We start from the raw sequence: 21,062 nt of genomic DNA, 5'->3' as shown, positions 1-21,062 counted from the left end.
AATATTTAAACTGAAAGTTGCCATTTCGATTACAACGTTTGAAGATTATGGAGTTATGTGGAATGGGACATATCTTTTCAATAAATAGCCTATAATCAAAGACCCAAAGCTATGTGACCTACAGTGACATCATTAGCACTACAGTATGTATGTTCTCATCAGATAAGCCATGAGCCAAGCTTAAGAACTAGTCACAAACACAAAGAACCAGTAAATTTGAACCTGTTGTGTGTTTTCAGGTCTAATGCTAGTCATCTGATTTGACACAAGATGGCATCTTTGACCTAGGCTATTCAATAGACTTCAATACACCACATAAATCAAAGCAAAGAAATTGATTTAACCTCCTTATTAACAGGGTGAAGTTGTGTGCTATACAACATTATGCACTGAACATTTTTCAAAAGTTGAAAATCAGAGATGTATTATCGGTTGCTAAGGTGTTCTGGGACCTTGCTACTGCTGGTGCTTGTTTACTGGCCCAATTCAAAAGAGCCCACTCCAAGTCTCTATGATATTTTCCGGTCCTTTTATATGGTACCTCCTTCAGTGTAAGTCTATGGGATTTCTCCACATCTCCTTGACAACATTGACAAACCTTTAATATAAGAAGAATCTACTCTATTTAAATCAGTTTTGTGGATTCTCTAACAACAGTAACATTTGAGCATTTACATCTGTTTTTACCCAGAGAACAGAGCTCTTGTGGGTGGGTAAAGTTCATTAGAGTAGGTCAGGAGAGGCTTTAATCCTATTTCAAGTGCTTTGATTTCTCATTCCTCTTGGCCAAAGCACCACAAAAGAGCTTTTGCTGCTTCCTGTGGATAGCGGGCAGCTGACACAGCCAAGTGGTCCGTAATGATCATTGGCTAAATCAGAATTATCAAGGCTCGATCCAGCGCTGCTATGGAGATGTCAGAGCACTGAGTGTAGCATTTCAGCAATACACCATAAATAAGCTCAATGTCTAGTTTGAAAGTACAGTGTTCAATGCAGTTATAATGTACTGACACATAGAAACACTGAACTCTGCTATGGCTTTCAATGAATTCAGTAATCAAACAATAGTAATCAACTCTTAATCTTATAGATTTCTCAAATCTGCATAGATACAATAGTCTTTTCATTTTCTCAAGGTTTGGGGTTTGTTCAAATCCTAACCCTAAGTATGAGCAATAATAATAGTGATGCTTGCATTTGGAAACTTGTTGAATAGCACATATAGATCCCTACAGCCATTAGTGGTCACATATGTGCTTTCTGTTTTAGAAGAGGAACCCAGAAAGAGACTTTACAAGATGGCATGGATTTGTGAACATAAGCAAAATAAATGTTATACATTATTGTGCAATAATGAAACAAGCAATGCATAGTAACATGAACTATACTCATTCATGGCAGTCCAGTACACTCTAGTGTACACACAAATATGCCAACATACAGTATGAATGGCAGCCCAGTACAATGTAACTTCTTAACATTTCAACTTGTCATTTGTGTCTACTACCACCTACGGGTCATATTGATACACTACAATTACGAAATGATGTGTCAAGAGAATTGTTCCTTATCAAAGTGACACCAAAAATTATGCCTTTTTAGTTTAGAGGGTATCATTTTTGATACCTTAGGCTCATACAATATCTGTCCTTATTGCACAGGTCAAGAGTGTGGTCTACTCCTCAAAGTAGTTAATAAGGGCTGCGCATTAAACAAATTAAATGTAAGCTTTCGAATTGGTTTATTCTGTATGATTTTGCCATTCAGGGGATTTTGACACAGAACGTACATGCACTGTATAAAGTTGTATAAAGGTCCAAGATCACATCTAATTTTCACAACTAATGTTTTCTGGATTTTTTGCCAACTGAAAGTGTTTTGAAAAATGATTTTCTTTTTTAGGTTTCATCAGCTGAACAATCAACACCAATTTAAACAACAGTACAACCCAGTGAAGAGGATGTACATTAAGTCTATCTCTTGCATCAACATTTCATCCCATAAGTACATCTGCATACACTTTAAAAGGATATTCCAGCCAAAATTGAAAGTTAAAAAAAACTTATAATAGCCTAATAATACAATTTATTTTTATGTAACATTTTAATGAAATATAGAAAACTTTCAAAAACAACAGCTTGATATTAAAGACAATACACTTGATTCAAATGTGCATAACAATAAAGTTTAAATTTTTTTTTTAAATAAATTTAAATAAATGTAATTTAATAAAAGATTTAACACTTAACTGTCTAAATCATACAACAAATGAATCAATTATAAAAATCCTTTACACTTTCAGTGCATAAATTCAAATTATGCACAACAAAACCACCTTTGCTGATCCGTGATTAATATATTTTCTCATTTACCTCATTTTATTCTTCAGTCACTCTCTCATACACTTCACAATTAATTACATTTCTTCCAACTCTCACCAAATCAGTCGCTCACAGATCAATATTAAACCTGTGATTTCAACTTGATTCATATGCCAATAAGACATTTAAAAAATTCCCAGTGTTTACACATCCAATATTCTTCAGATTTAGTAGCCTAATTCGTTTTTGCCTTATACATAATGACCAATAACACCAGACGTGTTCTAAATCACTCCCATTGTAAGCAAAGCAGCTGTGTGCACTATAGAGGCACCCATTGCAACATGACACATCTTCAGTTGATGGAGTCATGATCTGAAAATATTTTTTTTTTTCTATGTATTGTATATTTATAATTTCTGACTGTTACATCAAAACCAGCTTGAGATGTTTCTGGTCCCCGGCAATATCATTTAAATCATCAACTGCACACACATTTGTAGGAATAGTAACATAGTGCAAAATTAATTTGCTCTTCTTAATTAGAATTAAAATAACCCATGCTTGTATATTTATACCAGTGTATATAAGTTGAAAATTAATGATGAAATATTAATTTTATTTTCATTTTAGTGTAGTGAAGTTAACTAAAGTTAAAGCTGATTGGATACTGATAATGCAAGAGGAATATACCGATTAGACTGATGACAGTTGGGTTCTCTGTTCGATATGATTTGTTTCTGCCTACATACTTTTGAGGGATATTTAAAAAAATTATGCATGGGAAGCAGTGTTAGAAATTCCTCAGCATTCTGAGCAAGTTTAATTCATGCATTGATAATTGGCCATCTTTTTCATGATATGATACATTCAGCACTGCTGAAATATATGCAAACACTGTTCCCTGCAGAATGTTAAGTTTTAGCAGGAACAAAACTGATGTATCATCAAAACAGAATGATATAGCATTTTTACCGTCAATACTTTCCATTTTTGATTGTGGCCAGTTGTGCAGCCCACCAATAATGCTAGAGTGACTGTGATGGCCCACGAGGCAGCCACACATCAATGAGCGGTAATGTTACACATGCACACATACATACCACACACACGCGCACATACACATGTACATGCTGGCTCTAATTTATCCGGCACATTTTTGAGCTTATGTTCATTCTCTTAAGGGCCTGTATTCATATCGCAGGTATTATGGTAATTATATTTAGTTATTTAAGTTCTAGTGCATCATTGACTAGTTGGAGTGCACACATTCTAGTTTATGGTGTACGGTTTATACTATTATTAATATTGCATTTTCTGAGTTTAAGTTACCGCTGTGGTGCTGAGGAGTGGATGGCTGGAGCTGTTGGCTGTGAATAGTGGTGGAGTTTCCGCGTTCCTGGTCCGAGTGTTTTAAGGACCGGCATGGCACTTCGACCGCTGCTTTAGTTCCACTTGCCGCTACCAACAAGCAGATTGACTGTGGGGAAATGGGGTGGATGTGTTGTGGATTTTCGTTTCTAATTTGTTGGTTTTCTTAATTGATATTTGTTTATTTCTTCAAGATATGTTTTTCATTTTATTCTGATTCTTTAACTGGCCTGGTTATGAATTTTGTTATTTGTATTTGAAGTTTGTGTTTTTGGTTTCCCCTTGTGTGTTCATGTGGACTAGTCCGTTTGTATAAATGTGTCCCAGTTGTTTTATTCAAGAGGTCAGTTCAGTTCTCTCATATTCTGTTATTGGAGTTTAATTTTGTTCTGTTGACCTCTTTTATTTGCCTGGATTTGGGTTATCTGGACTTTGTTTTTTTGTTTCTATTTGAATTATTTTGGGAAACAGTTTGTTACGGCCCTTATTCCTTGACTGTGCGGTCCCTCACAAGTGGTGGCAGCGGTGGGATAAGCCAGTCGGGCCTAGTTTCTCCAAAAAAAAAAAAAAAAAAAAATTTGTCCACTTAAACTCCATGTGCCATGAACCGGGGAAGGAAGGCAGCCCCAAAGACTTCTCCAACAGAGCAACCTGAGGAAGTGTTCCAAGAGCTGGGGGAAGATGGAGCAGTACAGAAAGTGAGTGAGGTGGAGGATATGGAGCCTGGAAGCCGAGAGCCCACACTTGCAGACTTGACTGGTTTGTTTCGAGCTCATATGGCGAAGATGGATGCCCAAGAAGCTCACAGGACTCAAGAGTATTCTCAGCAGGAGCGTCGCTTTAAAGTCCTTCAACACCAGTTTGGTCTGTTGCAGCTGGAGGTGCAGGCTCGTACGACTCCAACTCCCAATCCACTGCTGATGGCTGGAGACCCCTTGGAAGGTCCTGATGATGAGGAAGCTGTCCCTAGCCGCCTGCTGTCTCAGTCTACTACCTGTCAGAAGGATCGTTCAGAAATTCGTGCTGCAGCTGTTTGCCGGTGGCCGAAGGAGGATTGGGCCTTCCGTTTAATTCCTCTCTTGACAGGTAAGGCCAGAGCGGCTTATGTACATATGGATGTGGATGATTCTCTTGACTATGAGTCAGTTAAGTCCGTCATCTTAAGAAAATATGACATCAACCAGGAAACGTATAGACAACAGTTTCGTTCTCTGGATGTTGAACCCCTTGAGAGTCCCAAAGAATTATATGTGCGGTTAAAGGAACTTTATGGGAAGTGGATCCAACCAAAAGCTAAGTCGGTTGAGGAAGTTGGTGAAATTATAATTCTTGAGCAATATCTAAGAATGCTTTCTCCTGAGCTCCAGGTTTGGCTGCGGGAACATGATCCTAAAACTGCCGCACAAGCTGCAACCCTGGCGGATGTGTTCGTGGCTGCACGTAAGAGGAATCAATCATGGGCTTGGAAAACCAGCAGAGATGACCGCAGATTAAACCTTCCCCAGCAAAGCCAGAGAAGTTTTTCCAGTGCCGGTAAGCCTGCTGGAGGAGAACCTGCATTTGCAACCTCTCTCAAGAGTCACAAAAGAGTGCCAATCTGCTATTTGTGTGGTCAGGAAGGCCATACTGAAACCAATGTGTCCTAAAAATACAGTCAAGACTACTCACCTTTGTTATGTGCCCAGGGGTGGTACGGGGCCACCAGGAAAAGCTAAGTGGTCACCACAGATGATAACGGTGGAGGTGAATGGAAAGGAGTTGCAGGCCCTGGTAGACACTGGGAGTGATCAGACGCTGGTACATCACAGATATATACTACCTGCCCTACTTAACTTCAGCGACAGGAAAGCTATTCGCTGTGTTCACGGTGATGAAAAACTGCTTCCTACGGCAGATGTGTATATCAAGGTGAGAGGACAAGCTTATCTCCTGGATGTGGGCGTAGCGGACAACTTGCCGTTTCCTGTGGTCTTGGGTCATGACTTGCCCGTGCTCTGTGATTTGTTGCAGCCCGTACCTTTATGTAGTATGGTTGTCACCCGGGCTAAAGCAAGCAAAGAGGAAGAAGGGGAACAGTTGCTTCGTGCCCTACCTTTCTTTAATAATGAAGAGGAAATCGTTGACTCCGTTAAGCCCAGGAAATCTCGTCGACAGAAAAGGTTGGAATAAATAAAGTATAATGCTGTTAAAATGCCAGATGACTCCCTCTCTAACTTTTCCTCTGAATTTAAGCTGCCCAATAACATCGCTCAGTTACAACAGGATGATGCCAGTCTTGTCCCTTACTTGGGAAAGGTAAAGGAAGAGGATGTAGAGAAGGATATTGATGGTGACCTCACAAAGGAAAGATACTTTCTTCAACAGGGGATACTCTACCGTCGACTTGGGTTGGTGACACAGCTGGTGGTACCGCAGTGTGTCCGTAAAGTGATTCTTATCCTGGGCCATTCGATTCCCTGGGCTGGCCACCTGGGGAAATGTAAAACCCTTGCTAGGATTAGGAAATACTTTCATTGGCCCGGCCTGAAATCAGAGGTAACCCAGTATTGTAGAAGTTGCCCAGAATGTCAAAAAGTCTCTGCACATGGCCCTTGTCAGGTTCCTCTTCAGCCACTTCCAATCATTGGCACTCCATTTGAAAGACTGGGAATGGATGTGGTCGGGCCTGTGGAAAGAAGTTATGCAGGTAACCGATTTATGCTGGTTGTAACAGACTATGCTACAAGGTATCCAGAAGTGTTCCCATTAAAGTCCATCAAAGCAAAATATGTGGCGACTTGTCTTGTGCAATTGTTCTCCAGAGTTGGATTTCCTTGTGAGATCTTGACAGATCAGGGGACTAACTTCATGTCCACCCTTTTGAACCAGGTATACAAGCTGCTGGGTATTAAAAGTTTGAGAACAACCCCTTACCACCCCCAGACGGATGGGCTTACAGAACGATTTAACCAGACACTTAAACAGATGCTTCAGTAAGTTTGTCTGTGATTCAGGTAAAGATTGGGACCAATGGCTTCCCTACCTTCTCTTTGCCTATAGAGAGGTGCCACAATCATCTACTGGTTTTTCCCTTTTGAACTCCTATATGGACACGAGGTAAGGGGTCCTCTGGCTTTGCTTCGAGAAATATGGGACGGGGACCAGACAAGGGATGAACCGATGAACGTTGTGTCCTATGTGGTACAGATGCGAGAGCGCTTGGGAAAGATGGCTTCATTGGCCCAATCTCACCTGGCTGAGGCACAAACGCGCCAGAAAACATGGTACGATCAGTCTGCTCGGAGCGAAGTTTTGAACCAGGTCAGAAGGTCCTGGTGATGCTACCCAGTAAAGAAAGTAAGTTGTTGGCCAAATGGCAAGGCCCGTTTGAAGTCCGAAGGAAACTTGGGCCTACCACCTATGAAATTTCAACGTTGGGCAAAGATGGGTCGACCCGAATTTTGCATATTAATCTCCTTAAGCAATGGGTCCCCCGCCCTGATCCGACTGTACAAATCTTGATGATTAGGCAGGTGGAGGAAGAAGAGGAATTGGATGACCAATACTTACCCCAGCCTGCTCTAGGAGATGTCAGTCTGCATCATTTGTCCCCACAGTGTCAGCATGAGGTGAGGGCCCTTGATCTAGCTGGGGTTTTCTCAGAATATCCTGGATTCACAACTTTAATACAACATAACATTGTGTTGAAGCCTGATGCGGTTGTAAGGAGAATGAGCTACAGGGTCCCCGAGCGTCTCCAAGAGTCCCTAAAGAAGGAAGTCGATTTGATGCTGAGGCTGGGGATCATCGAGCCATCCAGAAGCTGAATGGTGCCATCCTGTGGTCCTGGTTCCAAAAAGGATGGTACCATAAGATTCTGTATAGACTCCGTTACCTCAATTCTGTGACAAAATTTGATGCCTATCCCACTCCACGTATAGGTGACCTTATCGACCGCCTGGGTAACTCACAGTTTCTGACTGACCATCGACCTTTCAAAAGGCTATTGGCAGATCCCTCTGACTTGTGAGTCCCGGAGCTCACCGCTTTCAAGACCCCATTGGGTTTGTTCCATTTCAAGGTCCTTCCTTTTGGATTACACGGGCACCCGCCAGTTTTCAAAGACTCATGGACCAAGTATTACGAGGATTAACCTTTACCGCTGCTTATCTGGATGACATTGTGATTTACAGCAACACGTGGGAGCAACATCTGAAACACATCCAGCTGGTTCTGCAACGTCTCCAGAGAGCTGGTTTGACGGTTAACCCACAAAAGTGTGCCATTGCAAAGACTGAGACTGAGTATCTGGGATTTGTAATTGGTGGTGGAGTGATCAGGCCGCAGGTGGGAAAGGTCCGGGCCATTGAAGCGTGCCCTCAGCCACGGACACGAAAGGAACTGCGATCATTCCTGGGCATGGCTGGATTTTACAACAAATTTATCCCCAACTTTTCTAGTAGAGCTGCAGTGTTGACCGATATGGTGGGTTCAAAGTGTCCGAATCAGGTTCGCTGGACTGAAAGAAGCAGAAGCGGCATTCAAAGACCTTCGAACTGCCTTGAGCAGGAACCCTTTATTGCATAATGCTGATTTTAACCAACCTTTTATTCTTCAGACAGACGCTTCTGATAGAGGCCTAGGAGCAGTATTGTTGCAGGGTCCTCCTGATGCCCGACATCCCATTGCTTTCCTCAGTCGCAAACTCTTTCCCAGAGAAGTCCGTTATTCCATTGTGGAAAAGGAATGTCTCGCTGTGAAGTGGGCGTTGGACTCCCTGAAATATTACCTCTTGGGAAGGGAATTTGTTCTGGAAACCGACCACAAGGCTCTGCAGTGGCTCCAAAAAATGAAAGATACCAACAGTCAAATAACCCGTTGGTACCTGGCCATGCAGCCCTTTCGCTTCTCCATCCAACATGTCCCTGGCAAAGAGAACCTAACGGCAGACTATCTTTCCCGCTGTGCCAGTGACATGTGTGAAGGGGGGGAGTATGTGATGGCCCACGAGGCAGCCACACATCAATGAGCGGTAATGTTACACATGCACACATACATACCACACACACGCGCACATACACATGTACATGCTGGCTCTAATTTATCCGGCACATTTTTGAGCTTATGTTCATTCTCTTAAGGGCCTGTATTCATATCGCAGGTATTATGGTAATTATATTTAGTTATTTAAGTTCTAGTGCATCATTGACTAGTTGGAGTGCACACATTCTAGTTTATGGTGTACGGTTTATACTTTTATTAATATTGCATTTTCTGAGTTTAAGTTACCGCTGTGGTGCTGAGGAGTGGATGGCTGGAGCTGTTGGCTGTGAATAGTGGTGGAGTTTCCGCGTTCCTGGTCCGAGTGTTTTAAGGACCGGCATGGCACTTCGACCGCTGCTTTAGTTCCACTTGCCGCTACCAACAAGCAGATTGACTGTGGGGAAATGGGGTGGATGTGTTGTGGATTTTCGTTTCTAATTTGTTGGTTTTCTTAATTGATATTTGTTTATTTCTTCAAGATATGTTTTTCATTTTATTCTGATTCTTTAACTGGCCTGGTTATGAATTTTGTTATTTGTATTTGAAGTTTGTGTTTTTGGTTTCCCCTTGTGTGTTCATGTGGACTAGTCCGTTTGTATAAATGTGTCCCAGTTGTTTTATTCAAGAGGTCAGTTCAGTTCTCTCATATTCTGTTATTGGAGTTTAATTTTGTTCTGTTGACCTCTTTTATTTGCCTGGATTTGGGTTATCTGGACTTTGTTTTTTTGTTTCTATTTGAATTATTTTGGTCTGATTAATTAAAAGATTATTTTGGGAAACAGTTTGTTACGGCCCTTATTCCTTGACTGTGCAGTCCCTCACAGTGACCATCAGTAAGAACAGCCACTGCAACCAGAAATGCAGCCCATCGGTGAACGGCAACAATAAAACTGCTGTTAGCGTGAATGCCCCATTGAGCCAGGCTGTGACAGCAGATGTGTCTAGTGTAGACTGTGTGAAAAAGTATGATTGCTGCTCTCCACCATTAGACCCTAGCTCAAGTGTTCAAGAGGTTAAAGACCCCATGAAACCAAAATGTTGTGTTTTAGTCCTTGTGTGTTTGCTTTGAGGTCATCTAAATCCTAGTGTACTCCCAAATGTTGATAAAAAACACTATCATTTTTTAAATATATATATTTTTAAATATTGATGACTACACAGATTTTTGTAAAAAAATAACAAATGCTCTCTGGACTGAGAGTGTCTCTTCCCCAATACCACCTGTATGAAGCAAGTAGCAAATCGTGGTTCATTGCAGTGATGCTACTTAAGGCCAAAGTATACTTCGGATGACTGTTGGGGATGAAAATTGGGGACCAATTTTCTAGACACAGACAGTCCTCATCAGTTTCCAACATTGGCGCATGCACCTGCAATTCAATGTCCTAAGAGTGTATCACAAAGCAGCTGTAATGTGCATATGTCGAATGCGTTCGTATTTGCTTGCTGTCAAAAGAGTATACTTTGAAAGACACCGTGGTCAACAGGGTGTGATCTGATTTAGAACACAGAAAAACAAAGACTATCCGGGCCTTAAAGCTTATAGATCTTATTCAGAGTAGCACCATGTTGGTGTTTATTGCAAATAAAACAGAGACTGTGAAGGATAGACTTACATTCTCTTTAGTGGCATGTACTGTATAAAGCTGTATAAAGGTCCAAGATCACATCTAATTTTCACAACTAATGTTTTCTAGATTTTTTGCCAACTGAAAGTGTTTTGAAAAATGTTTTTTTTTTATGTTTCATCAGATGAACAATCAACACCAATTTAAACAACAGTGCAACCCAATGAAGAGGATGTACATTAAGTCTATCTCTTGCATCAACATTTCATCTCATAAGTTCTTGATAGAGGCTCCTCTGGACAGCAAAGATGATGTTGTAAAACACGGCAGCAAGATAGACGGCCTGCAATGATGAAGCCTTGATGTAACATGCCAGATGGCAAACGCTGCCAGTGTTATGTGAGTGCTGAGCTTCAGAAACAACAAGGAATCTTTTAAGTGTTAATAGGAGCAAGCTCTTCAATTGATTTTTCCACTCTGTTATTTCATAATTATCCAGGTGGTCCTGTGCCATATTATGAACACTGTTTTAAGTTGAAACAGAAAAAAGGTTTGGCTGCCGAAAAGCAGCAAACAACGTCTCTAAAGAAGCCAGGTGGAAAAAAGCAAGATTTTTTTTTGTGTTATTAAAGGATGCAGTTTGTTTTTCACAGGTCTCTGGCATCGTCAGTGATGATTAGACCCTCCTCCTCCTCCACAGCCATTGGTCACTTTCGTATGTCCATCAGTGTCCTCTATCACACTGGTTTCTTCCTCCTCCTCTTCTTCATTGTCGCTTCGCTCGTCTTTTTTTAACTGTCAGGTGCATTGTGGGAAAGAGAGAGGGTGGTAGTTAAATAAAAATCTTGTTTTGTCAACACAACAGCTTAAAAATTTTCTGAACAAATTGGTGCTAGCTATGTGCTTGATTATGTGTTCTAAATGTTCTGGGAGGGTGCTTATTAGTCCAAGTCAAAAGAGTTCAACCCCAAGTCTCTATAGGCACTTTTTCACCACTAGGCTAAACGGTTGCTAGCATATAGGTATCGAAAAGTGCCTATATGGTGCCTATATATTGCCATTCTGTACTGATCTAGGCTCATCGATCATTGTGTCTATTTTCCATTGTGAAGCTGCAAAATAAAGATTAGAAAGTGCTGACAGACGCACAGGCAAGAGCATGTGAAATGTCAAGCACACATTTCGCAATGAATAATAAATACAAATTCAAACATTAAAATAAAATCTATACAGCCTACAACAGGTGAAAGTCCAGTAAGTCTATAAGGAATTTTTTACGATAGGACACCATTGTTTAGTTAAATAATAATAATAAAAATGTTACATTTATATAACTTCTTACCAGAGTTCAAAAACACTTAACATTTTTAAATGTAGCATAGTTTAATGAAGAAGAAGAAGAAGAAGAAGAAGAAGAAGAAGAAGAAGAAGAAGAAGAAAAGAAACTGGAGTTTCAGTTTCTTCATTTTGAATTAGGAGGACTATGATCTTTAAGGAGCATTTTAACTTTTTTCGGAATAAAGTCTTAACCAGAAAATTACCTTAATCGCGGATGTGAATATAAATGTGGTCAACTTTATGAGACGGAAAGACGAGCTCCGAAGTTAAATCACTTATTAAAAAAACATGAAAATCACTTGTGAATCATGTGATACATTAACATAGACATTTCAAGAAGTGGAACATGTATATGATATCTTATCTTAATTAATATTACACTTGACAAGCTCCAGACGTGCACAATTAACAGAGACCGCAAACAGAGTTAAGACCGCAAATCCGATCTGAAATCATACCGTACGCATTTTCATTCATAAGGTTTAAACTTTAGAAATATTTACTGCACAGATTCATAAATTCATTGTATTTTTGGATATGTTTATTTAAAATGTTGCTTTATCCTTGTGCTTTTGGGATAATCAGTCATACCATCAGTCATGAATCCATTTTTTATTTTAAAGTCATTATTTGTGCCTTTCCGAATAAGGCATTCGGCTTCGGTCACATCCCTAATCACCATGCTTAGAACTGTTCAGCCTGATGGTGGAAAAGCACTTAGTGATATTTAGGTTTCTGTATATGGCCAACATAATCACATAGAAAATTCTCATGTTGCTTCCGAATGTTCATGTACACTGAAATCGACTACATTCTGCCAAATTACTGACAAGAACCATCCCCCATCTGACATTTTTGTCTCAATTCAAATGTGATCACCTTTCCCTTTGGGGCTACTTATAGTGGGTTGCACAACCAATCTCTCAGACATGATTTCTAGTCCCATGGAAACCAGAAAGTAATCACATTCAAATAAACAATGTTGTGCTCTAAAATTAACATTTTCTCCACTGATGGTTAGGGAGTAGGGTAATTCAAATATGCATTCCTGTTGACAGTATTACACAGAACACAGTTTTTTGCAGTGTCCATTATTTATCTCTCATTACATACAATTCACAAGCTCACAGCTCAGCTAAAATATACAGTATATATATGCCTTTACAGCATTTTATGTTGTGGCTCTGCAGATTCAGTAGCACACATGAATAGCGGTGCAGGAAAAACAGCATTAAATCACAAGACAATACATGTCATAACACCAAAATGCAGGAATTTCTTCCTCTGAGTAGGGAATATGACTCATTCGTCAACTACAAACACAGTCAAACTGAAAGGAGATAAAATAAATGCAATGGTCATGGAAATCATCAATAAAAGAAACAAAAAATAAAAGAAAGTATTTTTTCCCCTACAGGTTACATTAAACATCAGCAAATAAGTGGATCAGTTATATAGATTTAATCTCTCATCAGTGTTTTACTATGTATGGTAATCTTAGACTCCATTACCACCCACTCCGTACTTTAATGAACACAGACATTGTGAAGACAAATGTGTTAATTGGGCATATCATCCATTTACTGGTATAACCAGTATTGTGAGACAGTTAACTAAACTGGTAAAGTCAGTGATGAAGCAATAATAATTGTAATAGGCAATAAGCCATGACAACAAATAAAAACGACGTCATAACTCTACCTGCTGCTAAATACGCCACAATGCCAATGGGTTTCATTTATTAAAGTTGCATTAGTACATATTTGTACCAACATTTTCACACAGATATAATTCATCAATAAGTTTGCAATTAAATTCTTTCCAAATTTAGGATCAAATTTAGAACCAACTCAAACCATGCATATTCAAAAAAGCACATACTCCTGGTGGCCTTAGTACACTTGCACACTTGGGTAGGATAAAGTAAGAGTTCTTATTGTTGTGCGCAGACAAAAAACAAAAGTTTCCTGGTAAGTGACTTGAACTCTGCGACTGTATGATAAAATCTTTTTAAATGCCAATGCTTCCACATAGAGTTTGGAGCATACAGCAATTTCCAACTTCATATATGCAACTTGGAAATAAGTTTTATACTTTGTTAAAAAGTGTGATACCCCCTGTATGAAGTTGGAAATTGCTGTATGCTCCAAACTCTATGTGGAAGCATTGGCATTTAAAAAGATTTTATCATACAGTCGCATTTTATCATCTCAGCCTCCCTGGTAAAGGAGAGGAAGGTTTGGCCGATTGTCGAACCTCGGCTTAGAGGAACAATGCGGTTTTCGTCCTGGCCGTGGAACGACGGACCAGATCTTTACTCTTGCAAGGATCCTGGAGGGGGCCTGGGAGTATGCCCATCCGGTCTACATGTGTTTTGTGGATCTGGAGAAGGCGTATGACCGGGTCCCCCGGGAGAGACTGTGGGAGGTGCTGCGGGAGTACGGGTTGGGGGGTCCCTTCTTAGGGCTGATCCAATCCCTGTACGTCCAAAGCGAGAGCTGTGTCCGGGTCCTCGGCACGAAGTCGAGTTCATTCCATGTGGGGGTTGGTCTCCGCCAAGGCTGCGCTTTGTCACCAATCCTGTTTGTGATATTCATGGACAGGACATCGAGGTGTAGTCGGGGTGGGGAAGGCGTGCGGTTCGGTGGGCTGGGGATCTCATCGCTGCTTTTTGCAGATGATGTTGTCTTCATGTCATCATCGGTCCGTGACCTTCAGCTCTCACTGGATCGCTTGGCAGTCGAGTGTGAAGCAGCTGGGATGAGGATTAGCACATCTAAATCTGAGGCCATGGTTCTCAGCAGGAAACCGATGGAGTGCGTACTCCAGGTAGGGAATGAAGTTTTGCCCCAAGTGAAGGAGTTCAAGTACCTCGGGGTCTTGTTCTCGAGTGAGGGGACAATGGAGCGGGAGGTTGGCCGGAGAATCGGGGCAGCGGGGGCGGTATTGCACTCGCTCTATCGCACCGTTGTCACGAAAAGAGAGCTGAGCCGAAAGGCAAAGCTCTCGATCTACCGGTCAATTTTTGTTCCTACCCTCACCTATGGTCATGAAGGTCAGGTCATGACCGAAAGAACTAGGTCGCGAGTACAAGTGGCCGAAATGGGCTTCCTCAGAAGGGTGGCGGGCTTCTCCCTTAGAGATAGGGTGAGGAGCTCAGTCATCCGTGAGGAGCTCGGAGTAGAGCCGCTGCTCCTTTGCGTTGAAAGGAGTCAGTTGAGGTGGTTTGGGCATCTGGTAAGGATGCCCCCTGGCCGCCTCCCTAGGGAGGTGTTTCAGGCACGTCCAGCTGGGAGGAGGCCTCGGGGAAGACCAAGGACTAGGTGGAGAGATTACATCTCCACACTGGCCTGGGAACGCCTCGGGGTCCCCCAGTCAGAGTTGGTTAATGTGGCTCGGGATAGGGAAGTTTGGGGCCCCCTGCTGGAGCAGCTGCCCCCGCGACCCGACTTCGGATAAGCGGTTGAAGATGGATGGATGGATGGACTTTGTTAAAAAACATACTATATCAGACCTGTCTATTGAGAAGATTTATGATGTATTAGAATCTCTGCACCTGGATTCATTTTCACTAATGGTTCCAGGTGCAGAACACTTTTCACACAATTAATCCTGGGTTAATGTCTTTTTTCACCCTGGACTAAAGTAAACATGAAACAACGTTTGCAACCTATTTTACATCTGCAACATATTTCTTAGTATTATACAAAATGTATAGACAGGATTTTTTTTCTATCAGGAATCGATTGTATATCAACATAACCCAATGGTTACACTTCTTTTTCAAATCTATTATTATTAATTGCCATATAACCTTTATTACAATCTGGCATTACATTACTGCATTAACCTTTAGAAAGATTTTAGAAAAGCTTAATTTCCTACAGTTGACTAAAACCACATTAACATTACATTATGGTGAAAGACTATACAATAATTTTTTTTATTTGGAATAACGTGCACCAATGAAAGATGCTCTGTAAGACCAGGGACCAGGAAAAAAGTTAACAGGATCCATATTGATTTCACGTTAACTTTAGGAAATGTTAATATATGTATAACTTACACTTCCGAAGAGAAACATCTTCACCATCCGTAGAATCAGAAATGCCCAGAACATGTGGAGCATCAACAGGATGACGAGCATTAAGTTAAAAAAGTAATATCCAAAGAATGGAGGGTAATAGTCGGGTGGATAGACCCATGTACAGTGAATAATCCTGGAAAAGAGACAAACAGCTGGTCCTTTTTATAAACAATAAACAAATTATTACTCATATGTTATGTAAACTAAACTTTTCACACACATAATCCTCAACATCTCACCAAAATGGAAAGATTATGAGTCTCGTCAATATGAAGACTGCAGCAAATATCACAAAGATGCCATTGCATGTTCTTAACCACTTGGCATAGTTGAAGAGCTTGGCGGCCTGCGTGGAAATAACATAACACTTTTGAAAAACATTTTTGATTTAATTGGGTCTTTAAATGAGAACATAAAAACGGTGGATACATAGTGCACACAGGGGTGAAAATTTCATCAAAATTTTGGGGGGGACAATAAACATAACAATTCTCAAGAGCAATTTTTGAAGGGGACACAAAGGGTTTTTTGTTGCACCATATTATTTTATTTCTTAAACAATTATTTTAAGAATATATCATTATATTATTTACAATACACATATTTTAATGATATTTTAGGGGGGGACAACCCTCATATGGGGGGGATTTCCCCCCGCAATTTCCGCCTATGAGTGCACATGTATGTGACACAGTTGTGTGTGTGAATCTGACTGAAAAATAAAATAAAACAATAAAATTAAATAAAATAAGACTTAACATGTGATTTACCTCCAAAAGGATGTCAGATGCATCATGAATTAGCATGACCAGGGTACCGACCCGAATGTAATTCCCACACCACGAGAAACCTAAGAGGGTCAGTGTGGCCCAATGGTGGATAATCTGCTCTCTGAAGTCCTGAAGTAAAACATTTAAGAAAAATGTTTTAATTATTCTCCACTGCTATTGATTGTATGACTGTAAAAATGTAGATATCAAAAGAAAACCAAATATTCTCTACCAAAATTTCTAAGATTGAATTTTTATTATAATCAGGGACTAAAAATGAAATGTTTTTCATTTTGGTTCATTCTGAGCAGAAACAGTTGCTTTCATTCCAGTTCTAGTATTCCACAACCTCCTTTCCAATTGGTAAACAGTTAGAATGAAATTAAAGAATGATCATTAACATTCTTTTTAAAATGACAGTACTCTGTGTGAAGGGTGGGTGATATACCAGTTGCAGTGTTGCCAGATCTGGCAAAAGAAACAAGGTCAAAATAAGGGACTTTTCTCACCTAAAATAAACAGAAAAAAGCACTTAATTGTTCCCCACTTGGGGGAATTCTCGGCATAGAAATCATAGCAAGTTTAGTATTCAGTAGCGTACATTATATAAAATAATGTCTTTTGAATAAATATATAAGTATATATAGTAGTATAATAGTCTAAATCTGTCTCTCCTGCCTACTCACACACTGCACAGGCACGTTTGGATTAAACGTAATTTTAATACGGACCAAATTATATTATTTTAATTATTTAATAAGTGTTCAGTTATTTTATTTTAACAATTTCCTTAAATTACAGATCTGCTTCTAAGTCAAAACCTGGCAGCATCAAATCTACATTAATCCAAATAATTCAGTGAAGACTCAAAAAACAATTGAGAAATGTATTATACTTTTTACCTTGATTAAAAATTGATAATTTTTCAGTTTCCGATTTCCTTGAACCATTTTTGTCCCTGATTATAATGCTATTGTGGCATTAGCGTAAATCAGCAGAATACTAACCTTTCGTTTGACATCAAAGGTGATCCTGAGCACTAGTGACAAATAGAAGCTCATCTCTACAATATAATACCAATACTGAGACTCTAGCAAGGACTGCAGAAAAACAAAACAACAGACTCTCAGGAATTTGCACAACAAGAGATGACCACCATTAATGACATAAAAAGTAAAAGACTTTGATTGCCCTGAGTTATAACTTTTGTACAATTTGCTGGGTTTTGATGGATGAGTTCGAAGACTGTACTTGGTTGGGGTGATTATTCTAGGAAATTCAGCATTTTCAGTGCCAGTCTGGATGACTTCACTGTTCTTTTGATTATGAACAGGAACTCAGTTAACAACCTTGAGCTGTTCCAGACACAGTCTTTCAGTCTGGCAAAAAAAGTATGTCTTTCTTCTAAATATGGTGATGTTTGATTTGGAACTAGTGTGTGCCTTATCAGCAGCTTTATTTATTAGCTGTGCTGTAAGTTTGAGCATTGCGTGAAACCTTATCGGGGCCGGGGTCAAAGTTAATAATGTCTTGTCTGTTTCTATTAGTCCAGGTGATAAGAACAATAAAATGTTCCTTGGATACGCAACACAAATACAATCTAATGAAAGTAGTAAAGTTTGGGAACACACCTGTCTGGGATATCCATTCCACACTTCTCGCAAATTATAAAACCATGGTTTCTGTGAAGGAGAAAAGAGATCAATCACTAAAAATACATTTCATCCGATAATGAAGTCCATGTAAACTTTATTAACTTCATTTTCGCATCTAAACAAAACTGAGACCAGAGCTAGCACTCAAGCACTCAAATACATCGCTCAAAAGAGGCCCCAACAGAGTCTCTAAACAATGGAAGAAAAATGTTCTGTATTGCAACAAGGCAAGGCAAGTTTATTTATATAGCACATTTCATACACAATGGTAATTCAAAGTGCTTTACATAGAAGAGATTAAAATAAGAATAAAAAAATAAGAATAATTGAAACAGTTTAGAATAAAATAAAATACAGTACAAACAGTCGGACACACAGTGGCACAGTGCTCATTCAGTAAATGCACAGCTAAACAGATGTGTTTTGAGTCTGGATTTGAATGTGACTATTATAGGAGCACATCTGATCTCTTCTGGAAGCTGGTTCCAGCTGCGGCTGGCATAATAGCTAAAAGCAGACTCTCCTTGCTTAGAGTGAACCCTTGGTATTTCTAGCTGATGTGATCCTAATGATCTGAGTGATCTGTTGGGTTTATATTCGGTGAGCATATCTGCAATATATTGAGGTCCTAGCCCATTGAGTGATTTATATACCAGTAATAATACTTTAAAATCAATCCTAAATGTAACTGGGAGCCAGTGTAAAGACCTGAGGACTGGTGTGATATGTTCATATTTTCTGGTTCTGCTCAGAATCCTGGCAGCAGCGTTCTGTATGAGCTGCAACTGTCTTATGGTCTTTTTGGGAATGCCAGTGAGGAGTCCATTACAATAATCCACCCTGCTGGTGATGAAAGCATGCACAAGTTTCTCTAGGTCTTGACTGGAAACAAAGCATCTAATTCTTGCAATATTTTTCAGATGATAGTATGCTGATTTAGTTATTGCTTTGACATGACTACTGAAACTAAGGTCTGACTCTAGAGACACACCAAGATTCCTGACTTGATTTTTAGTTGTTTGACCCCTAGCATTCTCCTTGAGAACGTCATCTTTGTTTCCAAACACAATGACTTCAGTTTTGTCTTTGTTTAACTGAAGAAAGTTTTGGCACATCCAACTGTTTAATTCATCAATGCATTGGCACAGGGAGTCAATGGGGCTGTAATCGTTAGGTGATAGGGCTAAGTAGATCTGTGTGTCGTCTGCATAGCTGTGGTAAGCAATTTGGTTCTTTCTCATTATTTGGCTCATTGGGAGCATATACAGGTTGAACAGGAGTGGCGCAAGAATTGAGCCTTGAGGGACTCCGCATGTCATGGACGTCCACTCAGACTTATGGTCTCCTATACTCACATAATAACCTCTCCTTCTAAGTATGACCTGAACCATTTTAGGACCATCCCAGAAAGCCCCACCCAGTTTTCCAGCCTGTCAAGAATTATGTTGTGATCGACAGTGTCAAATGCAGCACTGAGGTCGAGTAGTACCAGTACTGATAATTTGCCTGTATCAGTATTTAAGCGAATATCGTTTATTATCTTTATGAGCTGTCTCTGTGCTGTGATGCGATCGGAAACCAGATTGAAAATTGTCAAAGTATCCATTTGAGTTCAAGAATTTGTTCAGCTGATTGAAGACAACTTTTTCAATGATCTTGCCTATGAAAGGAAGATTTGAAATCGGTCTATAGTTGCTTAATATGGTCTTATCCAGATTGCTCTTTTTCAAGAGGGGCTTGACAACTGCAGTTTTCAGGGAGTTTGGAAAACTCCCAGAGAGAAGTGAAGAGTTAATCACTTCTAGGAGATCTGCTTCTAAACAGTTGAACACACTTTTGAAAAAAGATGTGGGAAGTGCATCAAGGGCGCAGGTTGATGTTTTAAGGTGCTGTACGGTTTCTTCCAAAATTTTGCCATCAATTTCTTTGAAATCAGACATAGTAACTACTTTCTCAGGTTGTGGTTTGATTTGTCTGACCCCAGCACAACTCAAGGATGTGCTGATCACCTTTCTGATATTATTGATTTTTTCAGAGAAGAAAGAAGCAAACTCACTGCACTTGCTGTCTGAGAGCATTTCACTGGGAATCTGGCTTGGGGGGTTTGTCAGTCTCTCTACAGTCGCAAAAAGACTGCGTGTGTTGTTGTTTATAATATTCGAGAAGAAAGTCTGTCTAGCTTTGCCTAGTTCCATATTAAAAGCATGGATGCTGTCTTTGTAGATGTTATAATGGACTACAAGTTTTGTCTTCCGCCACATGCGCTCTGCTTTTCTGCATTGTCTTTTCATATTTTGCACTGCTGTTGAGTTTCTCCAAGGTGCTTTTTGTCTGCCACTCTTCTTCCTGACTTTCACAGGAGCAATATCATCAATTACACTTTTAACTTTCGAGTTAAAAGAATCAAGGAGAAAATCAACAGAGTCAGCAGATATACTTGGTGTTAAAGATATAGCCTTCATAAATAGTACACTAGTGTTCTCATTTAAGCATCTCTTCTTGACAGACACAGATCTAGTTTCAATGGCAGGAGAGATCAATATATCAAAGAAAATACAGAAATGATCAGACAGTGCTACATCCTTAATAACAATTGATGAAATGTTTAGACCCTTACTGATAAGTAAATCTAGAGTGTGTCCATGATTGTGTGTGGGTCCAAGAACATGCTGAGTCAGATCAAAAGTTTTTAAAACAGTTATGATTTCTTTTGTCATATTGGTTTCTGCATTATCTATGTGAATGTTAAAGTCTCCAGCAATGGCAAAACAGTCAAACTCTGAGGTAATTGTTGATAACAGTTCTGTAAAGTCCTCAGCGAAGGCTGGAGAGTATTTTGGAGGCCTGTAAATAATGATAAGTAAAATGCGTGGAGCACCTTTTAACACACTACCCAGATATTCGAAAGACGAGTAATTCCCAAATGATAT

General features: G+C 39.8%; 1 protein-coding gene across 2 annotated transcripts in view; it reads right to left on the bottom strand.

Moving 5' to 3' along the window:
• Positions 1-10,263: 10,263 nt before the first annotated feature.
• cers3a (ceramide synthase 3a) overlaps positions 10,264-21,062 on the bottom strand; it is a 47,219-nt gene continuing 36,420 nt past the window's right edge. For both annotated transcript variants that reach the window (XM_052130035.1, XM_052130121.1), the window contains exons 6-11: positions 18,109-18,159; positions 17,485-17,577; positions 16,478-16,606; positions 15,947-16,053; positions 15,687-15,840; positions 10,264-11,077 (exon numbers count right to left, since the gene is read on the bottom strand). In XM_052130035.1, the coding sequence (XP_051985995.1) occupies positions 10,949-11,077; positions 15,687-15,840; positions 15,947-16,053; positions 16,478-16,606; positions 17,485-17,577; positions 18,109-18,159 (663 nt within the window). In that variant the 3' untranslated portion in view covers positions 10,264-10,948. The remainder of the gene's footprint in view (positions 11,078-15,686; positions 15,841-15,946; positions 16,054-16,477; positions 16,607-17,484; positions 17,578-18,108; positions 18,160-21,062) is intronic.

Source organism: Xyrauchen texanus, chromosome 1 (genome assembly GCF_025860055.1).
Source record: "Xyrauchen texanus isolate HMW12.3.18 chromosome 1, RBS_HiC_50CHRs, whole genome shotgun sequence".
Classification (NCBI taxonomy): domain Eukaryota; kingdom Metazoa; phylum Chordata; class Actinopteri; order Cypriniformes; family Catostomidae; genus Xyrauchen; species Xyrauchen texanus.
This window is presented reverse-complemented; position numbering and strand designations above follow the sequence as displayed.